At 44.4% G+C, this 27,047-nt stretch overlaps 1 protein-coding gene across 2 annotated transcripts in view; it reads right to left on the reverse strand.

Moving 5' to 3' along the window:
* Positions 1-2,964: 2,964 nt before the first annotated feature.
* Positions 2,965-27,047, reverse strand: part of LOC106566225 (inositol hexakisphosphate kinase 1) — a 47,734-nt gene continuing 23,651 nt past the window's right edge. Inside the window, exons 2-6 of one of the 2 annotated variants that reach the window (XM_045691965.1) lie at positions 20,156-20,360; positions 15,002-15,183; positions 10,470-10,645; positions 4,274-5,598; positions 2,965-4,148 (exon numbers count right to left, since the gene is read on the reverse strand). In XM_045691965.1, coding sequence (XP_045547921.1) covers positions 4,915-5,598; positions 10,470-10,645; positions 15,002-15,183; positions 20,156-20,360 — 1,247 coding nt within the window. In that variant the 3' untranslated portion in view covers positions 2,965-4,148; positions 4,274-4,914. Of the gene's footprint in view, positions 5,599-10,469; positions 10,646-15,001; positions 15,184-20,155; positions 20,361-27,047 lie in introns of both variants that reach the window. The other variant, XM_045691966.1, reaches the window with a different exon arrangement.

Here is a 27,047-nt window from a genome sequence, read left to right on the forward strand (position 1 = left end):
CTTAAATAAATGTTTTATAGCTCACATTCAAAGTTGTCATAAAGATGTCATATTATAATTCTTAAAAAAATATCCATCCATGCAACAACAACAAAAGGAAAAAGATACTCTCGGGTAATATATATATATATATATATTTTTTTTTCAGATCTATGGAAACACTGATAACATCAACCACAGAGGAAGAATTTCCACTTCTTCTTCCAGATCCCTTTATAGACTCATGAGGATTCTTCTTCTTTCATAACATTTTTTGATTAGTATATCCCTTTATCTTTGTTCTAAATGGCACCCTATTCCCTATATAATGCACTACTTCAGACCAGGGACCATTGGGCTCCCGAGTGGCACTGCATCTCAGTGCTAGAGGCGTCACTACAGACCCTGGTTCGATTCCAGGCTGTATCACAACCGGCCGTGATTGGGAGTCCCATAGGGCGGCACACAATTGGCCCAGCGTCATCCGGGTTTGGCCGTCGTTGTAAATAAGAATTTGTTCTTAATTGACTTACCTAGTTAAATAAGTAGTACATAATAGGGAATAGGGCTCTGGTCTAAAGTAGTACACTATATAGGGAATAGGGCTCTGGTCTAAAGTAGTACACAATAGGGAATAGGGCTCTGGTCTAAAGTAGTGCACTATAGGGAATAGGGCTCTGGTCTAAAGTAGTGCACTATAGGGAATAGGGTGCCATTTGGGATGCATCTGTCATCTCTGGTGGTTTGTTTGGATGCAAACTAAAACACATTTTCCTTTAGGAAACTTCATTTTAGGCAAATGCCCCCTTTTTAAAAGGTTAAAACAAATTAAGATAACAATTTTTCAGTTTTTTTTTTAGAAGATGGTAATATATGTCTAGTAAGCTGCTTTGAAAATACATGTCTTTTTTCCCTTCTTTTTATTCCTCCAAAGCATTTCTCTGGGTTAATTAACCAGAACAATAACACATTACCCTGCCAAGTAGACTGATAGAAAGGTCTTCCTTCACCACAGGTGGAAATGCCATTATCATATCGTTCCATATTAATAAGAGTATGAAGAAAAAAAAGGTATTCAATAAATAAGAATGAGTTTGGAACTCTGGGTGTCATCAGACGACAACGCAACTTTTTAAACAGTTGTGGAAGAGAGTGACTTGACTTTTTTTCTGGAGACAATTTCAATATCGAGAAACAAGGGAGCACAAATAGAACCCAATAGGATTGATTCTAGAATCAGAATAGATGTAGTAGATAGAATTGGTTCTAGAATCAGAATAGAATGTAGTAGATAGAATTGGTTCTAGAATCAGAATAGAATGTAGTAGATAGAATTGGTTCTAGAATCAGAATAGAATGTAGTAGATAGATCTCTAAATCTTAGTCAGTCATTCAACAGTTTTGTTTTGTTGAGCTAATCTAACTGCAGTAGTAATATTAGTGCTTTTACAATTCTGGCCACATCAAAAAGTCAGTTCATGTGCTTGTGTAGAATTAGAGCATAGATAGACTTAAAGATAAAATATTATAGCACAGTAGTGCTTTTAGTCAAAGTAGGGTTGCAAAGTGCTGGTAGGTTTTCCAGAACTATTGATAGGAGGATTCCGGATTCCCTGCTTACATCATCCTGATTCTGGGAACCTTCCAACTGGGGTTTCTCCGGAAAGTTTATAGAAAAGTTTGTGGTCGTACGCACATCCTTAAAAACGTTGTTGCTGGGCTGTACACTGTGTCGGATTGAAACGTTGTCAATAAAGCTGTGGGAGCATCAACAGTGCGAGGGCCTTCCTGTTCTTTACACATTTGGGGAAAGTTACCAGAAATGTACACACCTGTCAGTGATATTCAACAGAAAAAAAGACCAGACCTGCATCCTGCCAGAGCAGAGGGTAAAAAAATGATCCACATGAACTGTTATGATTTATGGCTACAGTGCAACATTCAACAACCAATCTACACAGAGAGACGTCCTAAACAAATGACTGCCTCCATCACTCCACTGTGAGTGAGTAGGCTGGGGGACAAAGGGAGGACACAGAAGAGGAAGAGAGAGAGAGAGAGTGGTGGAGGAAGAGTGGACAGTCTAACTTTCCTGCTACATGTGCTAAAATGGAGGACAAGGGTTCACTGTGTATCGGTGGTGAGAGAGTAGCAGACCTGAGTTCAAATACCTCTTCAAAATCTTTTAAATGCTTTGAGTGTTTACTTCAGTCTGCCTGGTGTTCCAGATCACGGGCAGGATTTGCAGTTTTGTGACTATTCTATTTTGTTTAATTTTGCCAGGCAAGCTCAATCAGGCCCTGCTTAAAGTATCTGAAACGATTTGAACCCAGGTCTGGCGAGTAGTCCGCCCCTTGACGTGACTTAAACGCCCCCGGAAGAAAATAAGTACTATAACATTTATTTATTTTTAATTACAAAACAAATTATAATCATGCTTTGATGCTTTCAATACACCTTCTACAGTGCAAATTTAAAAAAGGAAAGAGATATTTGATATTTTCAAGATCATAAAATCAGAGAAAGTTGTAAGGATGACGGAGTCCCAATAGCATACCTGGGCTGGGACCGTCCTAAATACCAGACACTGGTAGAGGGAGGGGCTGACCAAGATCAGGAAGAAAATATATTTAAATAATAATATTCTAGAACTTTAAATGAAACGGTCGGTTACTATTTTGGAACTGAATGAGAGAGATGAGTATAAAAAGCAACAATATATAACTGATCTGTTTCTAAATTAGATGACAGTGTACAGACAGACAGACAGACAGACAGACAGACAGACAGACAGACACAGACAGAGAGACACAGAGAGAGAGACAGAGACAGACAGACAGAGACAGACAGAGAGAGACAGACAGACAGACAGACAGACAGACAGACAGACAGACAGACAGACAGACAGACAGAGACAGACAGACAGAGAGACAGACAGACAGAGACAGACAGAGAGACAGACAGACAGACAGACAGACAGACAGACAGACAGACAGACAGACAGAGACAGAGAGAGACAGACAGACAGACAGACAGACAGACAGACAGACAGACAGACAGACAGACAGACAGACAGACAGACAGACAGACAGACAGACAGACAGAGCTGTGTGGTATTTCAGCCTGAAGGTTACGTCCCTTAATTGCACCCTATTCCCCATGTAGGTCACTACTTATGACCAGGTCCCATAGGGCATAGGGAAACCCATAGGGCTCTGGTCAAAATTAGTGCAGTAGATAGGGAATAGGGTGCTATTTCAGCCACACATGGGTTGTATTTATTTTTAAACTTATTTTATCCAGAGGCAGAGCCAAGTATTAACCCTTTAGCTTCAGTCTTTGTTTTACAGTAAAGCTCTCATCACTCACAGCAACCTGTAAGAAAGCTGCTCTTCTTTGTTTTACAGTAAAGCTCTCATCACTCACAGCAACCTGTAAGAAAGCTGCTCTTCTTTGTTTTACAGTAAAGCTCTCATCACTCACAGCAACCTGTAAGAAAGCTGCTCTTTTTCAGCCCTGATAGGAATACTGCTGTAAGGGACTTTCCCCAAGACCCCAGCCTAACCCAACCCACCCACTGTCCCCACCAACCCTCAACACACACAGATAGACAGATCTCTCTTCCCTGTACCAGTCCCACACCGGAGACCGGCTAAAATGGCACTATTCCCTATATAGTTCACTACTTTAGACCAAAGCCTTATGGGTTTCCCTATGGGCCCTGGTCCAAAGTAGCGCACTATAAAGGGAATAGGTTGACATTTGGGACAAAGAAAAGACCCTGGACCTTCCCTGAGCAGTAGCTGCTTTACTTTCAAACCAAACCCTGCAATACTTCAGCTGGCCACATGGCGGCGACAAACCCACAAGGCAAACAGACCCTCTGTTTTCCTTCAGAGGAATGGCAGCCATCTCTGTCCAGGAGGAGGAGGATATAACAGGGCTGTAGATGCTCTCTGTACGTTTCTCATGAGTCTACCTTCGCAGAGAGGGTATAACAGGGCTATAGATGCTCTCTGTACGTTTCGTTTCTCATGAGTCTACCTAAGCAGAGAGGATATAACAGGGCTGTAGATGCTCTCTGTACGTTTCTCATGAGTCTACCTTCGCAGAGAGGATATAACAGGACTATAGATGCTCTCTGTACGTTTCGTTTCTCATGAGTCTACCTTCGCAGAGAGGATATAACAGGACTATAGATGCTCTCTGTACGTTTCTCATGAGTCTACCTTCGCAGAGAGGATATAACAGGACTATAGATGCTCTCTGTACGTTTCGTTTCTCATGAGTCTACCTTAGCAGAGAGGATATAACAGGACTATAGATGCTCTCTGTACGTTTCGTTTCTCATGAGTCTACCTTAGCAGAGAGGATATAACAGGACTATAGATGCTCTCTGTACGTTTCGTTTCTCATGAGTCTACCTTAGCAGAGAGGATATAACAGGACTATAGATGCTCTCTGTACGTTTCTCATGAGTCTACCTTAGAAGGAGCACAACAGTCAGAGAGGAGAGTGACCTTTACAGCCTACGGTCATGACCTTTAACCTTTACAGTCAGACAGTAGCCTTCCACTCCATCACTCAAGGTTCTTCTTGTTTCATATTCATTCTGAGCTTTTCTTTCTTTCTCCAAATATAATCATCAAGGATAGGGTAGTAGCACTTTGGGAGAGGAGGAGGAGGGTGGAGAGATCTGAAGACGCAGGATGAAGATGTGTCAGGTTACAGCTACAGGTTCTCGTCTCCTGAAGGATGGCCATCGGTAACGTCCCAAATGGCACCCTATTCCCTACACAGTGCACTTATTTTGACCCGAGCCATGTGGGCCTTGGTCAAAGAGCCCTGTGAGCCCTGGTCAAAAGTAGTGCACTATATAGGGAATAGGGGATACCATTTGAGACACATCCAACGCGTCAGTCCCAGGTAATACCGCTACAGGTTCTCTTCCCTTATGCCCTCCAGGATCTTGATGAGGCTCTCCAATCCAAACACGTATCCTCGGTCCGGCCCGTCGTGCACCGTCTGGTCGTCGCGGAAACCTTTGAAGGTGCTGTGGGCAAAGTCTATCATGCGGACGTCCACACTGATGCTCGGGCTGGAGGGACGAGGTGGAGGACCGTGAGGGTCCGAGGGAGGCTGCTGTGGCTGTGGAGGGTTGGTGGGGCAGTGTGGTGGTGGTGGTAGGAGAGACTGTGGGAGATGGAGAGGTTCTTCGGTCGTTCTCTGGACCGTTTGGAGCCCCAATAGTAACCCCGGTCCCTGGACACCCATTCCTACTCCTGGGTTGACCAGCACCACCTCCTCCTTCTCTGAGGGCATCTCAGCGACTGGCTGTGGTACAAGCCGTGGTGCTTTCTGCCAGACGTGGGCCACGTCAGGCTCCTTCCCCTCGTAGATGATGAGCAGGGAGGATGAGTAGAAGCGGTAGGTGGTCTGTCTCTCCAGAACGGCCTTCAGGCTGCGTAGTTTGCACAGCATGGGCTCAAACAGGTCCTTCCTGAGCGACACCCCGTTGTGCAGGTATTGGTGGAGGGCGTGGCGGAAGCCCTCGATGGACAAGCTGCGGCCGTAGTACTTGTTCCTGCACAGATAGTGGCCCGTACCCATCTGGTACACCTGGACCATAGAACCACAGAGAGAGAACAGAGGTTATACCTGGACCATAGAACCACAGAGAGAGAACAGAGTTTATACCTGGACCATAGAACCACATAGAGAGAACAGAGGTTATACCTGGACCATAGAACCACATAGATTACACCTGGACCATAGAACCACATAGATTACACCTGGACCATAGAACCACATAGATTACACCTGGACCAATGTTAGTTAGTTATCACTATCAACGTTTCCCTTTACTGTGGGAATTGTGATCGAATCAATGCAATATTATCCACTTTCAATACAACATGTCAAAACAAAACAAACTATGCAAGAGGTTGTTTAGGGCAGAACGCATCGGAGTAGGATTATATTTCATTAACAGGCACGACTCTGGCCCATACACTACTTCGGACCGGTGCAGCTAACCAATCAGAGCTGCAGTAGGCCTATATGCAAATTGACCATTGTCATATATGGATCTGTGCCATTTACTTTGAACTGGACTGTGTTTACAGCATGAGCGGTCGTGATTAGATGAGCTTGTTTTGAGATCAAAGTGAGAGCTGCATGTAGCCATGTGTGCACATTTTATTCATATCCTTTGCTAGTTAGTGAATTATTAGCCCAGTTATAAATAATGTAGTCAGCAATGGGAGTGACTGCTTCCTACAAGAGCACAAAACATGTGCATTTCTATGAAACGCGAGTCAGGTAAAGAGCTTTATTTTGTCTTAAAGGGGCAGTGTTGTATTTTGAGACAGGCTTGAATAAGGTAAGTAGCCAATAGGCAGAGGGTAGCATCATTTGTCTGATTCTCTGTAATAACAGTATGGCAATAATAATGCATTTTATTTTGTGACGGGGTTTCTTGCATCAAACAACATTTTCAATCACCTCCTTGTCTGAAGGACAAGTAGATAAACAGGTTCATGACAAGCCCTGCACGTTTTTTTTCAATAGTCTCATGGAATGTAGGTCCTACATTGAACACCACACATTGGCTGCTACTGTAGGCTGAATGATAGAACAGCTATTTCCATGTTAAAATGTGTATGAGATGCATTTTCTCCATTGTTTTTGAAGGTAGCCCACTCTGGTAGTCCGACATTATGATCAAATTGCCACAGTAGCCTACTTGGCCACTGTTAAAACTGTAACTTAAAGCGGGTACAGCCTCAGTGTTCACAGTGAAACTGTAACTTAAAGCAGGTACAGCCTCAGTGTTCACAGTGAAACTGTAACTGAAAGCAGGTACAGTCTCAGTGTTCACAGTGAAACTGTAACTGAAAGCGGGTACAGCCTCAGTGTTCACAGTGAAACTGTAACTGAAAGCAGGTACAGTCTCAGTGTTCACAGTGAAACTGTAACTGAAAGCGGGTACAGTCTCAGTGTTCACAGTGAAACTGTAACTGAAAGCGGGTACAGTCTCAGTGTTCACAGTGAAACTGTAACTGAAAGCGGGTACAGCCTCAGTGTTCACAGTGAAACTGTAACTGAAAGCGGGTACAGCCTCAGTGTTCACAGTGAAACTGTAACTGAAAGCGGGTACAGCCTCAGTGTTCACAGCATACCGGAAGTCACACAGGATTTTCACAAGGTTCAAGTTCGTGTTAAGCAGATCTGAAATTTGCTCAGTGATGAAAAACATTTGAGGGAACATTGACCTGGACCGTAGAACAATGAGATAAGAGGTTACACTTGGTATTACACAGGACACAGAGGCTCTGTCCCACAAGGCATCATATTCCCTATACAGGACATAGGGTGCCTATTGGGATACAGTCAGAGTACACATGGAGGTTAGACCTCTACCATGAAAACAGACAGACAGACAGACAGACAGACAGACAGACAGACAGACAGACAGACAGACAGACAGACAGACAGGTTAGACCTCTACCATTAAAACAGACAGAGAGCAGAGAGAGGTTAGACCTCTACCATTAAAACAGAGAGAGAGAGAGAGAGAGAGAGAGAGAGAGAGAGAGAGAGAGAGAGGTTAGATCTCTACCATTAAAACAGACGGAGAGAGAGAGAGAGAGAGAGAGAGAGGTTAGACCTCTACCATTAAAACAGAGAGAGAGAGAGAGAGAGAGAGAGAGAGAGAGAGAGAGAGAGAGAGAGAGAGGTTAGACCTCTACCATTAAAACAGACAGAGAGAGAGAGAGAGAGAGAGGTTAGACCTCTACCATTAAAACAGACAGAGAGAGAGAGAGAGAGAGAGAGAGAGGTTAGACCTCTACCATTAAAACAGACAGAGAGAGAGAGAGAGAGAGAGAGAGAGAGAGAGAGAGAGAGAGAGGTTAGACCTCTACCATTAAAACAGACAGAGAGAGAGAGAGAGAGAGAGAGAGAGAGAGAGAGAGAGAGAGAGGTTAGACCTCTACCATTAAAACAGACAGAGAGAGAGAGAGAGAGAGAGAGAGAGAGAGAGGTTAGATCTCTACCATTAAAACAGACAGAGAGAGAGAGAGAGAGAGAGAGAGAGGTTAGACCTCTACCATTAAAACAGAGAGAGAGAGAGAGAGAGAGAGTAGAGAGAGAGAGAGAGAGAGAGAGGTTAGACCTCTACCATTAAAACAGACAGAGAGAGAGAGAGAGAGAGAGAGAGAGAGAGAGAGAGAGAGAGAGAGAGAGGTTAGACCTCTACCATTAAAACAGACAGAGAGAGAGAGAGAGAGAGAGAGAGGTTAGACCTCTACCATTAAAACAACAGAGAGAGAGAGAGAGAGAGAGAGAGAGAGAGAGAGAGAGAGAGAGAGAGAGGTTAGATCTCTACCATTAAAACAGACAGAGAGAGAGAGAGAGAGAGAGAGAGAGAGGTTAGATCTCTACCATTAAAACAGACAGAGAGAGAGAGAGAGAGAGAGAGAGAGAGAGAGAGAGAGAGAGAGAGGTTAGATCTCTACCATTAAAACAGACAGAGAGAGAGAGAGAGAGAGAGAGAGAGAGAGAGGAGGGGTTAGATCTCTACCATTAAAACAGACAGAGAGAGAGAGAGAGAGAGAGCAAAGAGAGAGAGAGAGAGAGAGAGAGAGGTTAGACCTCTACCATTAAAACAGACAAGAGAGAGAGAGAGAGAGAGAGAGAGAGAGAGAGAGAGAGGTTAGACCTCTACCATTAAAACAGAGAGAGAGAGAGGTTAGACCTCTACCATTAAAACAGACAGAGAGAGAGAGAGAGAGAGAGGTAGAGCGACCATTAGAGCAGAGAGAGAGAGAGAGAGAGAGAGAGAGAGGTTAGACCTCTACCATTAAAACAGACAGAGAGAGAGAGAGAGAGAGAGAGAGAGTAGAATTAAGAGAGAGAGAGAGAGAGAGAGAGAGAGAGAGAGAGAGAGAGAGAGAGGTTAGACCTCTACCATTAAAACAGACAGACACACAGCAGAGAGAGGAAATAAAAGAGATGAGAATGTGGATGAGTCATCAATGATTTATCACAGTGTAAATGGAGGAGGAGAGAAGGCCTTTTGAAGCTGGATGGAGGATAAATGCTGTGCCCACTGTCTGTCCCGTCCGTGCTGCTGTTATAGGCTCTACATTGCAAACAGACAGTCAGTCACACCATCCGTCCCTCTGTAATTCATGTTTTGCTTCTAAACGTGTGTGTGTGTGTGTGTGTGTGTGTGTGTGTGTGTGTGTGTGTGTGTGTGTGTGTGTGTCTGGGAGTGCTGGGATAAAGGCGAAAGATTAATTTAAGTTCCAATCGAATGGATAATAAAGCATCTATTCCATCCCAGTTGATAGGACATTCACTATCCTCACCTTCTGTCCTGCTCTGGTTACTGCTGTGGGGTTTTTGTCTGAGCCAAGGTGTTAGGAGAAATATAGAGACGCAAGTAAAGAATCTATGGCGTAGTCGGAGCTACTGTGTCTAGAGACGACCTCAGAATCTACGGCGTAGTCGGAGCTACTGTGTCTAGAGACGACCTCAGAATCTACGGCGTAGTAGGAGCTACTGTGTCTAGAGACAAGACAACCTCAGAATCTACGGCGTAGTAGGAGCTACTGTGTCTAGAGACAAGACAACCTCAGAATCTACGGCGTAGTAGGAGCTACTGTGTCTAGAGACGACCTCAGAATCTACGGCGTAGTCGGAGCTACTGTGTCTAGAGACAACCTCACAATCTACGGCGTAGTCGGAGCTACTGTGTCTAGAGACGACCTCAGAATCTACGGCGTAGTCGGAGCTACTGTGTCTAGAGACAAGACAACCTCAGAATCTACGGCGTAGTAGGAGCTACTGTGTCTAGAGACAAGACAACCTCAGAATCTACGGCGTAGTGGGAGCTACTGTGTCTAGAGACGACCTCAGAATCTACGGCGTAGTGGGAGCTACTGTGTCTAGAGACGACCTCAGAATCTACGGCGTAGTCGGAGCTACTGTGTCTAGAGACGACCTCAGAATCTACGGCGTAGTCGGAGCTACTGTGTCTAGAGACGACCTCAGAATCTACGGCGTAGTCGGAGCTACTGTGTCTAGAGACGACCTCAGAATCTAAGGCGTAGTCGGAGCTACTGTGTCTAGAGACAATCATGCTCCCTCAGCATCCTTCTCCAATCAATCCATCAAGCTCCAGAATAGACAAATCAAGAAAGATATTAGAAATACTGCTACTATAGAATTGAGGGTAGATATTTTAAGCATAATGTATCCATTTAACGTTAGGGAGCATGATTGTTCCTTGACAGGTCTTCTTGGCTTGGTATCCCTTGCATAAGAGGTCTCCTAACCTCAATGAGACTTCCATGTGAAATAAAGTTTGACAGAAGGTTTCCTGAAGACAATGTGGGTGTTTGCTTCAGCTGTCTGAAAGCCTTTAGTGGAAAAACATCAATATTAACAAATGTTAAACAAACAAGAAGTAGGACAACCCTCACCTGCATTCCACAGACTCGCACCCCCAGAGTGGCGGAGGTGCTCTGTTCACACTTCTTCATCTGCCTGGCTGCTTTCTCCTCCGAGGCATCGTCCCCGTGCTGCCGCGTGCCCATCTTCAGATCCAGGATGCACGGGTAGCTGAAGTGATGGACCACGTTCTCCAGGAGCAGGAACTCTAGGAGGGGATCAGAGGTCAAGGAGAACCACGCTCTCTCTCTTGGGGAACAAGGAATTAGCAAAACAGTCAAAGTAATATTGCTGCTCCACTCATTCATTCAGGGAGGAGGTCAAAGAAAGGCATGCAGTCTCCTCGGTGAGTTGGACTCGCGTTATGAGGTAGTCCTGCCTGCTTCTTCAAATCACTGTCACCCTCGGTCCAACAGGGCATTTCCTCTTGTTCTGATGGTTTGTCTATTACATCGTATCTTCCTGGGTTCAGAGCTTACTGACTCAAACACTTTGTAGAAATAGTGTACGCATCTACAGACTATCTGCACACAACTAAGTCAAGTATTGGCCAGTACTATTTAGCTGTACACAACAGGAGGCAAATATATCACACGTATACAGTATCTAATAGAGTGGAGAGGACATATGGGAGGGAGTGGAGTACAGCCAAATTACAGATCAACACCATCCTCCGGCTGGACTCCCACTCTCCAGCCCCCTCTGGCTGGACTCCCCCCTCCGGCTGGACTCCCCCCCTCCGGCTGGACTCCCCCCCTCCGGCTGGACTCCCCCTCTCCGGCTGGACTCCCCTCTCCAGCCCCTCCGGCTGGACTCCCCCCTCCGGCTGGACTCCCCCCTCCGGCTGGACTCCCCCTCTCCAGCCCCCTCCGGCTGGACTCCCCCCCTCCGGCTGGACTCCCCCCTCCGGCTGGACTCCCCCCCTCCGGCTGGACTCCCCCTCTCCAGCCCCCTCTGGCTGGACTCCCCACCTGAGTGTCAAGTTGCTTGGAACTTTGAATATGTACTTTTAAGACCAATAACTAAGTCCGCAAGCTGTAGATGTGTAGAGGATCGTAATGCTACAGTAGATAACACCCAGCCATCGTAATGCTACAGTGGATAACACCCAGCCATCTTAATACTACAGTGGATAACACCCAGCCATCTTAATACTACAGTGGATAACACCCAGCCATCTTAATACTACAGTGGATAACACCCAGCCATCTCTATACCACAGTGGATAACACCCAGCCATCTCAATACCACAGTGGATAACACCCAGCCATCTTAATGCCACAATGGATAACACCCAGCCATCTCAATACCACAGTGGACAACACCCAGCCATCTTAATACCACAGTGGATAACACCCAGCCATCTTAATACTACAGTGGATATCACCCAGCCATCTCAATACTACAGTGGATAACACCCAGCCATCTTAATACTACAGTGGATAACACCCAGCCATCTTAATACCACAGTGGATAACACCCAGCCATCTTAATACCACAGTGGATAACACCCAGCCATCTTAATGCTACAGTGGATAACACCCAGCCATCTCAATACCACAGTGGATAACACCCAGCCATCTTAATACCACAGTGGATAACACCCAGCCATCTTAATACCACAGTGGATAACACCCAGCCATCTTAATACCACAGTGGATAACACCCAGCCATCTTAATACCACAGTGGATAACACCCAGCCATCTCAATACCACAGTGGATAACACCCAGCCATCTTAATACCACAGTGGATAACACCCAGCCATCTCTATACTACAGTGGATAACACCCAGCCATCTCAATACCACAGTGGATAACACCCAGCCATCTCAATACCACAGTGGATAACACCCAGCCATCTTAATACCACAGTGGATAACACCCAGCCATCTTAATACTACAGTGGATAACACCCAGCCATTGTAATGCTATACAGTCATTATAAAACCCTCCCAGCTGCTGTTTATCTTCTCTTATATCACAGCTGTGCAGCCAAACCTCTATAAAACTCCTTCTGATCTGCTAGTTCAATCCAATTTGTACTGGTCCAGAACCTTCCAGCATTCTCTGAACAACAGGCCTATGTTTAGTGGTAATTCTATAGGTCATTCTGGATTGGGACATACAGCTGGATCTACAAAACAGATGGTGTGGTGAGACCATTGACGTGTATAAACCCTAGATGACTGACAGGGGGCGCTGTTTAGAAGACACTGCGCAGCCATTTTTTTTTTTTGGTATTGATTTTGGAAGCTATAGAAGTGCATTGTTTGTCTACATTCTATTTTTCCCAAGTATATTCTACTACAGACATTTTTAATGCATACTTTTAAGTTATATTATGTGAATTGAAGATTTAAAAAATATATATATATATATAAAACGATCCCTTTGAGGATGTTAGCTTTGAACCCGAGTGCAGGAGTCAAGTCACAGTAAAATGTCTCTTTTCCTCTCACTGGGCAGAACGCTGAGCAGGAATGTGTGAGCACAGTGGAAATTCTAATCTGCCCTTGACGTCTGTAGTTTCTACTTTGCGTTGCAGCAGTACGTGTCAGACTGAGGGACAGTGTTTTCATTTAACATGGGGGACGGGTCCTCCAGGGTTTATGTCTACTAAGCATTTCAAACAAAGAAGAAAAAGGTTTTATTGCAACGAATCCGGTCCTCTTCTTTCTTTAAACAAAGTAAAAAATAAAAAAAACAGAGTCTGTGTCAGAAATGGCACCCTATTTCATAGTGCACTACTTTTGACCAGGACCCTATAGGGAATAGGGTGCACTACTTTTGACCAGGGCCCATAGGGAAAATGGGTGCCATTTGGGATAGAGTAGAGAGATACACAGTCAGGGACACAGTGAACTTCATCTAAACGCCTCAACCACCCACACCTAGGTCCACCGGAGACAGAGACTAAGGCTGTGTCCAAAATAGCACCCTATTCCCTACAGTGCACTATTTTTGACCAGACACATAAGTGGAGGACATCCCATTCCATTCCCAACACTGAGAATGTGCAGTACAACATTTCTTCTAATAATATTTGGTTCCTGTGGTCTGTCTTGATACGGTCAGGAGAGAACCTTGCACTACTTTGACAGTAAAGGAGAGAACCTGGCACTGCTTTGACAGTAAAGGGGAGAACCTGGCACTACTTTGACAGTAAAGGAGAGAACCTGGCACTGCTTTGACAGTAAAGGAGAGAACCTGGCACTACTTTGACAGTAAAGGAGAGAACCTGGCACTGCTTTGACAGTAAAGGGGAGAACCTGGCACTGCTTTGACAGTAAAGGAGAGAACCTGGCACTGCTTTGACAGTAAAGGAGAGAACCTGGCACTGCTTTGACAGTAAAGGAGAGAACCTGGCACTGCTTTGACAGTAAAGGAGAGAACCTGGCACTGCTTTGACAGTAAAGAAGAGAACCTGGCACTGCTTTGACAATAGTGTCCACGTTAACGTTAGGTTATAACTAGCAATGCAAATGAATTTCTGATGTGAATAATATTACTACACAGATCATACACGTAACATTAGCTAGCGAGCCAGCAAGCTAACGTTCACTAGCTAGCAAACAGTGCACTTCAACTTGCAATGAAAATGTTCTACCTGAAAATGTAACTCTTAACCGTATACACGGATGAACGCTTCACTGCAGACTGGAACCATTAAACTCCATCTTGTTTGGCCAGTGTTGTTTCAAGTCACTTTCTGCGTGTGCAGAAAGTAGCCCATCACTTTTTCCCAACTGATCTTTGTCGATAGCGCCTGCTAAATTAAGGGCATCAATGTTGCCGAGACAAGTAGCAAAACTTTTGTAGTTCTCGATGGCTAACGTTGTATCTTTCAAAAAAACGGCGCGGTTAGAAAGGTCAACACATACTGAGCAGCTCACGTTACAGACAGAAACATGCTACATGGCAGACCAATCAGAACTCATGTCCCAGCATGTCCAGCCCATCCATTATCTCGGCCAATCATGGCTAGCGGAGAAGATTGCTGACTTTTTCCGTGGCTAAACCAACTAGGCTCGTAATTTAACTATTGTATTAGTATTTACAGATGGAATACAAGTTTGTTATTAAGGAACATGAAAGTTCACATGTTCAAGAAAGCATTTCTGGGGGGTAAAAGAAGACAGTGTTTATGTTGATCCGGTCACCTTCCCTCTATCTGGTTAGGGTACGTGTGAATAGAGATCTGAAATAACTAATCAATGAGGAAAACAGTAGGTCTGTCCCAGACACCTCATCATGGATAGTGTTTAACTTAACCTGATCAACTCCCGTGTTAGTAGCATCCCCTCTGTTAATTTACCTTTTAGCCTTTTCTATCTATCTGGTTGTGTACATGGAAGACTAACGTTTTCCCTCATTGGTTAACTCAGTCAGTCAGTCCCAGACTCCTCATCATGAAGTTCGATGGTGATCATAGATTGATAGTGTATCGTGTTTTTGACATTCACCCATTAGGACTTTCCTAGTATGTGATTTTGCTGAGCTTCCAGCAGTACTCCTGACTCTGTCTTATCGTGTTGGTAAAAAACGACCTGAGAAAAGGGATACTGTAGAGCTTCCTGTCCTTGGACTCTGATCTCATGCGGCTGAGCTGCTGTCTGTGGCAGCGGAGGCTCCAGGGGTTGTGGCTGATCTTCTCTGAGCCCAGGCCGCTGTTATTATCCAGCATCTGGAAGGGGACATCACTGTAGATCTGTAACTCTAGACGAGGACTCTTCAGTTCCTGGAGACTGGAGGGAGAGGACACAGGGACAACAGGGTTAACAAACAGGTTAACTAAGAGGTTAACTGGCAGGTTAACTAAGAGGTTAACTAGCAGGTTAACTAAGAGGTTAACTAGCAGGTTAACTAAGAGGTTAACTAGCAGGTTAACTAGAGCACCACAACATGTCACTGTGGATCTGGAACTTCGGACGAGGACTCTGCAGGAGACTGGACGGAGAGGACAAGCAAAGACTATCTAATATATTGACAAGATAGTCGAGTCACTGCTCTAACAATGGAAATACATGTCCTAAAAGATGAAAGGCAGGCGGGAAGAGGCGAGATTAGGAAGGACCATTCTAGCCAATAAGAGTGCAGATATGCGTGTGAAGACTACTGCAATGCTCTACTTTCCGGCTACCCGGATAAAGTACTAAATAAACTTCAGTTAGTGCTAAATACGGCTGCTAGAATCCTGACTAGAACCAAAACATTTGATCATAATACTCCAGTGCTAGCCTCCCTACACTGGCTTCCTGTTAAGGCAAGGGCTGATTTCAAGGTTTCACTGCTAACCTACAAAGCATTACATGGGCTTGCTCCTACCTATATTTCCGATTTGGTCCTGCCGTACATACCTACACGTACGCTACGGTCACAAGACGCAGGCCTCCTAATTGTCCCAAGAATTTCTAAGCAAACAGCTGGAGGCTGGGCTTTCTCCTATAGAGTTCCATTGTTATGGAGTGGTCTGCCTACCCATGTGAGAGACGCAGACTCGGTATCAACCTTTAAGTCTTTATTGAAGACTCATCTCTTCAGTAGGTCCTATGGTTGAGTGTAGTCTGGCCCAGGAGTGTGAAGGTGAACGGAAAGGCACTGGAGCAACGAACCGCCCTTGAAGTCTCTGCCTGGCCGGTTCCCCTCTCTCCACTGGGATTCTCTGCCTCTAACCCTATTACAGGGGCTGAGTCACTGGCTCACTGGTGCTCTTCCATGCCGTCCCTAGGAGGGGTGCGTCACTTGAGTGGGTTGAGTCACTGACGTGGTCTTCCTGTCTGGGTTGGCGCCCCCCTTGGGTTGTGCCGTGGCGGAGATTTTTGTGGGCTATACTCGGCCTTGTCTCAGGATGGTAAGTTGGTGTTTGAAGATATCCCTCTAGTGGTGTGGGGGCTGTGCTTTGGCAAAGTGGGTGGGGTTATATCCTGCCTGTTTGGCCCTGTCCGGGGGTATCATCGGATGGGGCCATAGTGTCTCCTGACCCCTCCTGTCTCAGCCTCCAGTATTTATGCTGCAGTAGTTTATGTGTCGGGGGGCTAGGGTCAGTCTGTTATATCTGGAGTATTTCTCCTGTCTTATCCGGAGTCCTGTGTGAATTTAAGTATGCTCTCTCCAATTCTCTCTTTCTCTCTCTCGGAGGACCTGAGCCCTAGGACCATGCCTCAGGACTACCTGGTATGATGACTCCTTGCTGTCCCCAGTCCACCTGGCCGTGCTGCTGCTCCAGTTTCAACTGTTCTGCCAACTGTTCTATGGAACCCTGACCTGTTCACCGGACATGCTACCTGTCCCAGACCTGCTGTTTTCAACTCTCTAGAGACAGCAGGAGCGGTAGAGATACTCTCAATGATCGGCTATGAAAAGCCAACTGACATTTACTCCTGAGGTGCTGACCTGTTGCACCCTCGACATCTACTGTGATTATTATTATTATTTCACCATGCTGGTCATTTATGAACATTTGAACATATTGGCCATGTTCTGTTATAATCTGTTATAATCTGGCACAGCCAGAAGATGACTGGCCACCCCTCATAGCCTGGTTCCTCTCTAGGTTTCTTCCTAGGTTTTGGCCTTTCTAGGGAGTTTTTCCTAGCCACCGTGCTTCTACACCTGCATTACTTGCTGTTTGGGGTTTTAGGCTGGGTTTCTGTACAGCACTTTGAGATATGAGCTGATCTAAGAAGGGCTATATAAATACATTTGATTCGATTTGATTTGAACAAAAGGCAGAACTAAGACGGTTTTCTCAAAGTTGCCGGAATGCCACGTGCATCCACTTATATCAGTACATTTGTAACAGCCTAAACATTACGACACTTCTGTTCGATCAAATAAGCCTCAGGTAATTCGACACTTTCTCATAGACCTCCATACAAAACAATCCCCACTTGGTCTGCTTATGTCACGTGGACTGATTCTCGGCAGAGTAAATCCTCTCTGGGACAACACAAAGGACACAACGGAAGGTCAACTAATACAAAACAGTTTCATTTTAAATCCTTCTGGGTTTACTCAGAAACCCTTGTTTTAAAGGTCAACTAACTAACCAAGGGCACCAAAACAGACACAGCCAGGGCACCACAGGGCACCACAGGTCAACTAGCCAACAGAGGGCACCAAAACAAAAACAGCCAGGGCACCACAGGTCAACTAGCCAACGGAGGGTACCAAAACAGACACAGCCAGGGCACCACAGGTCAACTAGCCTACGGAGGGCACCAAAACAGACACAGCCAGGGCACCACAGGGCACCACAGGTCAACTAGGAGGTAAAAGCACAGCCAGGCACACAGGGCACACAGGTCAACTACGGGGGACCAAAACAGACACAGCCAGGGCACCAAGGTAACTCGGAGGGCACCAAAACGCACCAAAGGCACCACAGTCAACTAACGGAGGGTACCAAAACAGACACAGCCAGGGCACCACAGGGCACCACAGGTCAACTAGCCTACGGGGGGTACCAAAACAAAAACAGCCAGGGCACCACAGGTCAACTAGCCTACGGAGGGTACCAAAACAGACACAGCCAGGGCACCACAGGTCAACTAGCCGATAAAACTCTTAGGCGGCCCGCTCAAGGATTTAAATGGCAGAAAAACACCATTGTGTGTTTTTTTTTTTTACGCTGATCTTTTTTTGGTACATAATGTCTACATAATAATTTCCTATGACTGAAAACAGCCTCTGGCGATCCCTAACCTCCATTTTATATCTCATTAAAAACGTTGCCAGTTGAAGTGATGTGCATCTCGCAATTCCGAAACAGTTATACTCAGGGATGATTTCAAACGGGGCCTTAGTTTGCCATTTTTTCAGGGTTACAAACCAAAATATGTCTTATTTTTGATATAGGCCTACAGACTAATTCTAAATGGATTATCAATTCCACATGGAACAAACACTGCATGGTGATGAATTACATCCAGGGTATCTGTTTGGTGAGTAGGCCAAGGTGTAATGATTCTGATGAAAACAAGCTCTGTATTTATCAAACAAATGTTTATTTTGGCTTCATATTTTCAGTGTGGAACCTGTCTATGTTTAGGGGGGGGGGTTATTGTTTATGCTAACCAATTTCAAATAGCCTAAGTGGAAAAAGCCTAAGCGGAAAATAGAAGGGACGCAATTATTCCAAAACTGCAGCTTGTTGTTGGAACACATTTGTCCTACTTCAAATCAACCAGTACATTTTGAATTTGTAATAAAACGGTTGTCATTTGGCAAGGAATGTATCCCATCAGAGGCATTTTTTTTATGCTCACAGTCCTACTGTTTTTTTGGGGTGTTTATTTCTGTAGGTCTTATGGTAGCTGGTGTGCTCACTCAAGACAACATGTTTTAAATAAAATAAATCAGGACAAGCCACGAAGCACATTCCACCAAATAGTTTTACAGTATATAAAAAAAATAAAAATAAAACAAAATGGAGTTTTGATGTCTGTTCAAGTACTCTTACCATTTACCAAGAAAGTTTTCATTTATCTTTTTTTGCAGTTGTCCATTTACCACCACAAACTGATGCTGGCACTAAGACCTCACTCAACCAGCTGTATAGAGCCATAAGCAAACACCCAGAGGCAGCGCTTCTCGTGGCTGGTCATTTCTATGCAGGGAAATTGAAATCCATTTTCCTTCATTTCTACCAGCATGTCTCCTGTGCAACTAGAGGCAACACAACTCTAGATCCCCTGTACTCCACAATCAGAGACGATTACAAGGCCCTCCCTCTCCCTCCATTCGTCAAATCTGACCATAACTGTGGGGATGATGGCAGCATCATCCTGTGGGGATGTTTTTCAGTGGCAGAGACTGGGAGACTAGTCAGGATTAAGGGAAAGATGAACAAGAGCAAAGTACAGAGAGATCCTTGATGAAAACCTGCTCCAGAGCGCTCAGGATCTCAGACTGGGGTGAAGGTTGACCTTCTGACAGGACAACGACCCTAAGCACACAGCCAAGACAACGCTGGAATGGCTTCATGACAAGTCTCTCAATGTCCATGAGTAGCCCAGCCAGAGCCCGGACTTGAACCCGACCTGAAAAGAGCTGTGCAGTGACGTTCCCCATCCAACCTGACAGAGCTTGAGAGGATCTGCAGAGAAGAATGGGAGAAACTCCCCAAATACAGGTGTGCCAAGCTTGTAGCGTCATACCCAAGAAGACTCGAGGCTGTAATCACTGCCAAAGGTGCCTCAACAAAGTACTGAGTAAAGGGTCTGAATACTTAATTAAATATGATATTTAAGTTGTTATTTTTAATACATTGTCAAACATTTCTAAAAAACAGTTTTTTTGCTTTGTCATTACGGGGTATTGTGTGTAGATTGATGAGGTAATAATACAATTTAATAAATTTTAGAATAAGGCTGTAACGTAACAAGAGAAGGGATCTGAATGCATTGTAAGTAAGTTATCGCTACTCATAGTGTATTTATATCTTGTATTTTATTATCTTGTATTATCTTGTGCCATCTCTTTCTTACTTCATCTTTTTGGGAAGCCCTTCGCTGTTAGTCTACACCTGTTGTTTAAGAAGCATTTGATTTGCTAATGAGTTATTGATTATTACATAAGCATACATACCCACCCACCCATCCCACTGGCTTCTCACTCACTTCTCAGTAGTGTTTCTCTGGTGTGCGGGGCGGTCGTCTTTTATCTCTCTGGTAGACACACACACACACCATTCCCTATCCCCACTGCTCTACTCACTTTTCAGTGCTGTCACTCTCGTGTGGTAGCTTCTCCTCCTTAATCTCGGAGGTGGAGCGGTGGAGGCTACGTCGGGAGTGTTTCCTCCGGGGTTGGTCCCTCTCCGGTAGGTCCTCGTGGTCCAGGCCCTCACTCTCCACGTACGGGTACGCCACCAGGTTGATGTAGCCGTCTATGTCTCCCTCGAAACACACCATCACCATGCCTAGAGGAGCAGAGAGCAGGGGTTTGATCAGCACAACAATAACAGGATTTTGACAAGGGGATAAGGTCCGTTTCAGAAATGAATGGAGGATAAATGTCAGAAAAAGGCAAGAATTCCTGATTAAATCAGGAAGAAGCACATCCCTGAGAGAGGGAGAAAGAGGAACAGAGTAATTTCAAAAGGTGTGTGTGTGTGTGTGTGTGTGTGTGTGTGTGTGTGTGTGTGTGTGTGTGTGTGTGTGTGTGTGTGTGTTTCAGTGTTGTATGAGGAGGTTGGTATCAGAGAAAGACAAAACACAATTGTACCAGCCATTCTATGTCATTGGGTCTACCATGTACTAATTCAAATTCAAAGCAATTGGATACCATAAATGACATCACAGAGCAAGGTGACAATGTACTGTCAGACACCTTCCGCTAGAGGAAAATAAAAATAAAAAACTCAGGAAGACGATTCATTTTTTTCCCCCTCACTACAGCTTTGAGATAAACTATATAGTCAAAAGTATGTGGACACCCCTTCAAATTAGTTGATTCGGGTATTTCAGCCCCACCCGTTGCTGACAGGTGAATAAAATTGAGCACACAGCCATGCAATCTCCACAGACAAACATTGGCAGTAGAATGGCCTTACTGAAGAGCTCAGAGACTTTCAACGTGGCACCGTCATAGGATGCCACCTTTCCAACAAGTCAGTTCGTCAAATTTCTATCCTGCTAGAGCTGCCCCCGGTCAACTGTAAGTGCTGTTATTGTGAAGCGGAAACGTCTAGGAGCAACAACGGCTCAGCCGCAAAGTGGTAGGCCACACAAGCTCACAGAACGGGACCGCAGAGTGCTGAAGGGCATAACAAATGTCTGTCCTCGGTTGCAACACTCGGTTGCAAATATCTTAATGCTACAGCATAAATTCCATACAATTCTGTGCTTCCAACCTTGTGGAAACAGTTTGGGGAAAGCCGTTTCCTGTTTCAGCATGACAATGCCCCCATGCACCAAGGCGAGGTCCATACAGAAAAAAACCCCCACATCAGACAACTTTTGAGGTGTGGGGAAGAAAATATACACTACCGTTCAAAAGTTATGGGGTCAATTAGAAATGTCCTTGTTTTCCATGAAAACAGACATGAAATGAGATGCAAAATGAATAAGAAATATAGTCAAGACATTGACAAGGTTATAAATAATGATTTTTAACTGAAATAATAATTGTGTCCTTCAAACTTTGCTTTCTGTCAAAGAACCCTCCATTTGCAGCAATTACAGCCTTGCGGACCTTTGGCATTCTAGTTGCCAATTTGTTGAGGTAATCTGAAGAGATTTCACCCCATGCTTCCTGAAGCACCTCCCACAAGTTGGATTGGCTTGATGGGCACTTCTGACGTACCATACGGTCAAGCTGCTCCCACAACAGCTCAATAGGGTTGAGATCCGGTGACTGTGCTGGCCACTCCATTATAGACAGAATACCAGCTGACTGCTTCTTCCCTAAATAGTTATTGCATAGTTTGGAGCTGTGCTTTGGGTCATTGTCCTGTTGTAGGAGGTATTTTCTTTTTTCCAACCAGTTGAAAGTGTCTGTTGGTACTTACAGAACATGATGTCAGATCAGTTGGTGTCTAGGATATTATATCTGATGATAGGACGACATAAATTGTATCTTGTAAAGTCTACACATTCAGATTCACATGGAATTGTTGTGCAATTTAAATGTGAAACTATTTGCGAAAAGATTAAATGTAATTTTAGCTTCTAAATGAGAGAATTGTTTTCATAAGTAAACAATGCTCGCTCAGTGGCCACGCCCAAGTGAATAGACATTGGTTGAGAACTATGAAACACGCCCTTCTCTCCCCCAATACAAAAGCCCGTTGACAACCTTGTGTTCCCGACGACGTGAGGACTGGTGTCCATACTAATTTCAACGTGGAGGTGACGATCGCCACGCTGGAAGGATGAATTTCGACTACACCAGCCAGAATATAGCACGAGTATGGCAACTTGGTATGAACGTTGAACTCTTATTCGCTAAAGAAGTGATACATCCTAGACGTCGAGTTATCAGCAGCAGCTGTAAACGTACGCGGCCTAGGAAAGGACAGACAATCTCTTCAGAACGACAGGGTACTACAACGCATGTGTTCTACCACGACAACAGCAGTACTACAACGCATCCATTCTATCACACGACGACATTACTACAATGTATCCATTCTATCACACGACAGCTGTACTACAACGCATCCATTCTATCACCTGACGACAGCAGTACTACAACGTATCCATTCTATCACACGACGGCAGTACTACAACGTATCCATTCTATCACACGACGGCAGTACTACAACGTATCCATTCTATCACACGACGGCAGTACTACAACGTATCCATTCTATCACACGACAGCAGTACTACAACGTATTCATTCTATCACACGACAGCAGTACTCCAACGTATCCATTCTATCACACGACAGCAGTACTACAACGTATCCATTCTATCACACGACAGCAGTACTCCAACGTATCCATTCTATCACACGACAGCAGTACTCCAACGTATCCATTCTATCACACGACAGCAGTACTCCAACGTATCCATTCTATCACACGACAGCAGTACTCCAACGTATCCATTCTATCACACGACAGCAGTACTCCAACGTATCCATTCTATGACACGACAGCAGTACTCCAACGTATCCATTCTATCACACGACAGCAGTACTCCAACGTATCCATTCTATCACACGACAGCAGTACTCCAACGTATCCATTCTATCACACGACAGCAGTACTCCAACGTATCCATTCTATCACACGACAGCAGTACTCCAACGTATCCATTCTATCACACGACAGCAGTACTCCAACGTATTCATTCTATCACACGACAGCAGTACTCCAACGTATTCATTCTATCACACGACAGCAGTACTACAACGTATTCATTCTATCACACGACAGCAGTACTCCAACGTATCCATTCTATCACACGACAGCAGTACTCCAACGTATCCATTCTATCACACGACAGCAGTACTACAACGTATCCATTCTATCACACGACAGCAGTACTACAACGTATCCATTCTATCACACGACAGCAGTACTCCAACGTATCCGCCCAGAAATATTCTTCAAAGGAAAAGGGAGATCTCTGCTGGGCAACCCAGCCTTCCATCTTCGACCAATCTATCAAAACGCAGCTTAGATAAATATATTTTTTGCATTTTCCTTTTCCGAATGGGCGGTAAAATTTAGATAGCATAAGATTGTGTATTTACGACAGCATAGCTTCATAAGGTCTGATAGAGACCCAATCCTTTTGTTCCTCAGTCTTCCCGCTCATTCATTCAAAACCCAACCCCCTTTCTTTGTGTAACCGGCAGTCATATCTGTTCCGTCCGATAGGGAAGTTTTCTTTTATGACATAATTAGTAATCAATGTATGAGCCATTCTGTGTAGATGTAATTGTATGTGATTATTTAGGTATTTAGTAAATAAATAATTAAACCAAATGTTGTATTGCTGATTCAACTTGTTAGCCAGGGTTCGTGAAGATAACCAAGAATTTTACGATATTCAGATGAGACTGAATAAGGTGACGAATAATAATTGACTGCTACTGATTACCAGGTCTTTTAGAGTTTATTCGGAATACAACAGCACTATAAACATTCTTCCGTGGTGCCCCAACTTCCTAGTTAATTACATTTACATGATTAGTTTAAATCAGGGAATATTAATTACAGAGAATTGATAAAATAGCATGTCATATACCATTTAATCCATAGTAAAGACACGACAACGTCTATGTAGATATTCCATTAAAAATCATCTGTTTCCAGCTACAATAGTCATTTACAACATTAACAATATCTACACTGTATTTCTGATCAATTTGATGTTATTTTAAATGAAGAAAAAAAAAAAGTGCTTTTCTTTCAAAAACAAGGGCATTTCTAAGTGACCCCCAAACACGCCGGATTGATACAAATCATCATGATATCATATCATTCTGCCCGGTAAGCCAACACTGCAGTTATCATTTAATTTGGAAAGTTTGATGGGAAAGCCATTAGAAATGACTTTCGGCATCGCTAACTGGCTGCAAAAAGGGATAGACAGGCCTTCCCATGTCATTAGGTCTTCAGGAAGTTGCAAGAAATAAAATAAAAATCACTGATGCTTTCTTTAATATTCTTTACATGTAAGCTTTGGACTGAACATATCTGAGCTGGCTTTTTTCTCTAGGTCACTCTGAAACAACTGCACAGTGAAGCCTATCAGTAAAACCACTATTTATTATCTGGGAGATTTTGGGGTCCTGGTTGCACCTGATCGCTCCCATAATAAAATGTCAGGTCGCACAGCAAAATATCTAGGAGCAAATGGTCACACTTTAAATCCCCGGTTATAGGAGGTAGAGGTGATATCATCTCATCTGGCCAAGCAGTCCGTCTGTCACAACGGCAGGGTTTGAAAGAGGTAGAGAGAGATAGAGGTAGAGAGAGAGAGGTAGAGAGAGAGGTAGAGAGAGAGGTAGAGAGAGAGGTAGAGAGAGAGGTAGAGAGAGAGAGAGAGGTAGGGAGAGAGGTAGAGAGAGGTAGAGAGAGGTAGAGGGTAAGAGAGAGAGAGAGGTAGAGGGAGAGAGAAGTAGAGAGAGAGACAGGTAGAGGGAGAGAGAGAGGTAGAGGTAGAGAGAGAGAGAGGTAGAGGGAGAGAGAGAGGTAGAGGTAGAGAGAGAGATAGAGAGAGAGGTATAGGTAGAGAGAGGTAGAGGGAGAGAGAGAGGTAGAGGGAGAGAGAGAGGTAGAGGTAGAGAGAGAGGTAGAGGTAGAGAGAGAGGTAGAGGTAGAGAGAGAGGTAGAGGTAGAGAGAGAGGTAGAGGTAGAGAGAGAGAGGGAGAGAGAGGTAGAGGTAGAGAGAGGTAGAGGTAGAGAGAGAGGTAGAGAGAGAGGTAGAGGGAGAGAGAGAGGGAGAGGTAGAGGTAGAGAGAGAGGTAGAGGGAGAGAGAGGTAGAGAGAGGTAGAGGGAGAGAGAGAGAGAGGTAGAGGGAGAGAGAGAGGTAGAGGTAGAGGTAGAGAGAGAGGTAGAGGGAGAAAGAGGTAGAGAGAGAGGTAGAGGGAGAGAGAGAGAGAGAGAAGTAGAGGGAGAGAGAGGTAGAGAGAGGTAGAGGGAGAGAGAGAGGTAGAGGGAGAGAGAGAGGTAGAGAGAGAGAGAGAGAGAGAGAGAGAGAGGTAGAGAGAGAGGTAGAGGGAGAGAGAGAGAGAGGTAGAGGGAGAGAGAGAGGTAGAGGTAGAGTGAGAGATGCAATTAAAATCAGAGGCATTTGTTTCAACAGTAACTTGGGAAAGGTTTTCTATATTATTATAAATGTAATAGTTATAAACTTCCTGAATAAGCACCAATGTCTTGAGTCAAAGACATATTGAACAAAAACATTGCAGGACTGATCATATTTCCACCCTGACAGATAAACATGTCTACCACCATAAGACCAATACCACCCTGACAGATAAACATGTCTACCACCATAAGACCAATACCACCCTGACAGATAAACATGTCTACCACCATAAGACCAATACCACCCTGACAGATAAACATGTCTACCACCATAAGACCAATACCACCCTGACAGATAAACATGTCTACCACCATAAGACCAATACCACCCTGACAGATAAACATGTCTACCACCATAAGACCAATACCACCCTGACAGATAAACATGTCTACCACCATAAGACCAATACCACCCTGACAGATAAACATGTCTACCACCATAAGACCAATACCACCCTGACAGATAAACATGTCTACCACCATAAGACCAATACCACCCTGACAGATAAACATGTCTACCACCATAAGACCAATACCACCCTGACAGATAAACATGTCTACCACCATAAGACCAATACCACCCTGACAGATAAACATGTCTACCACCATAAGACCAAAATGTACGCTGGCTTTAAAACATTTGATTCTATTTGGCACACAGGACTGTTCTACAAAGATATTGAAGGTGGTGTAGGGGGTAAAACATGACATGATTAAATCAATGTATACTGGCAATACGCGCAGCATCAAAATTGGGAAGAAAAGAACAGAATTCTTTAACCAGGGGCCTTCGTCAGGGTTGCTAATCTGAGCCCTGCACTCTTCAATATTTACATCAACGAATTGGCCACTATTCTAGACGAATCCTCAGCCCCTAGTGTTAGTCTCCACAATTCAGAGGTTAAACGCCTGAACTTCTCAGATGACCTATGCCTGATGTTACCCACAGCACACGGCCTACAGCAGAGCCTGGACCTGCTAGAGCAGTACTGCCAGACCTGGGCCCTGGCAGTAAACCCCAAAAAGACTAAAATAATGATTTTCCAGAGAAGATGCAGATCTCAGGGAATTAGACCAAAGTTCTCAATTGGTACAAAATATATAGAGTAGTGCACACACTACAATTACTGAGGTTTAAAAATAAGCTCAACTGGACACCTTAACCTGTTGGGGCTAGGTGGCAGTATTTTCACGGCTGTATAAAAAAACGGACCCGATTTAATCTGGTTACTAATCCTACCCAGTAACTAGAATATGCATATACTTATTATATATGGATAGAAAACACCCTAAAGTTTCTAAAACTGTTTGAATGGTGTCTGTGAGTATAACAGAAC

This window comes from Salmo salar, chromosome ssa12 (assembly GCF_905237065.1).
Source record: "Salmo salar chromosome ssa12, Ssal_v3.1, whole genome shotgun sequence".
Classification (NCBI taxonomy): domain Eukaryota; kingdom Metazoa; phylum Chordata; class Actinopteri; order Salmoniformes; family Salmonidae; genus Salmo; species Salmo salar.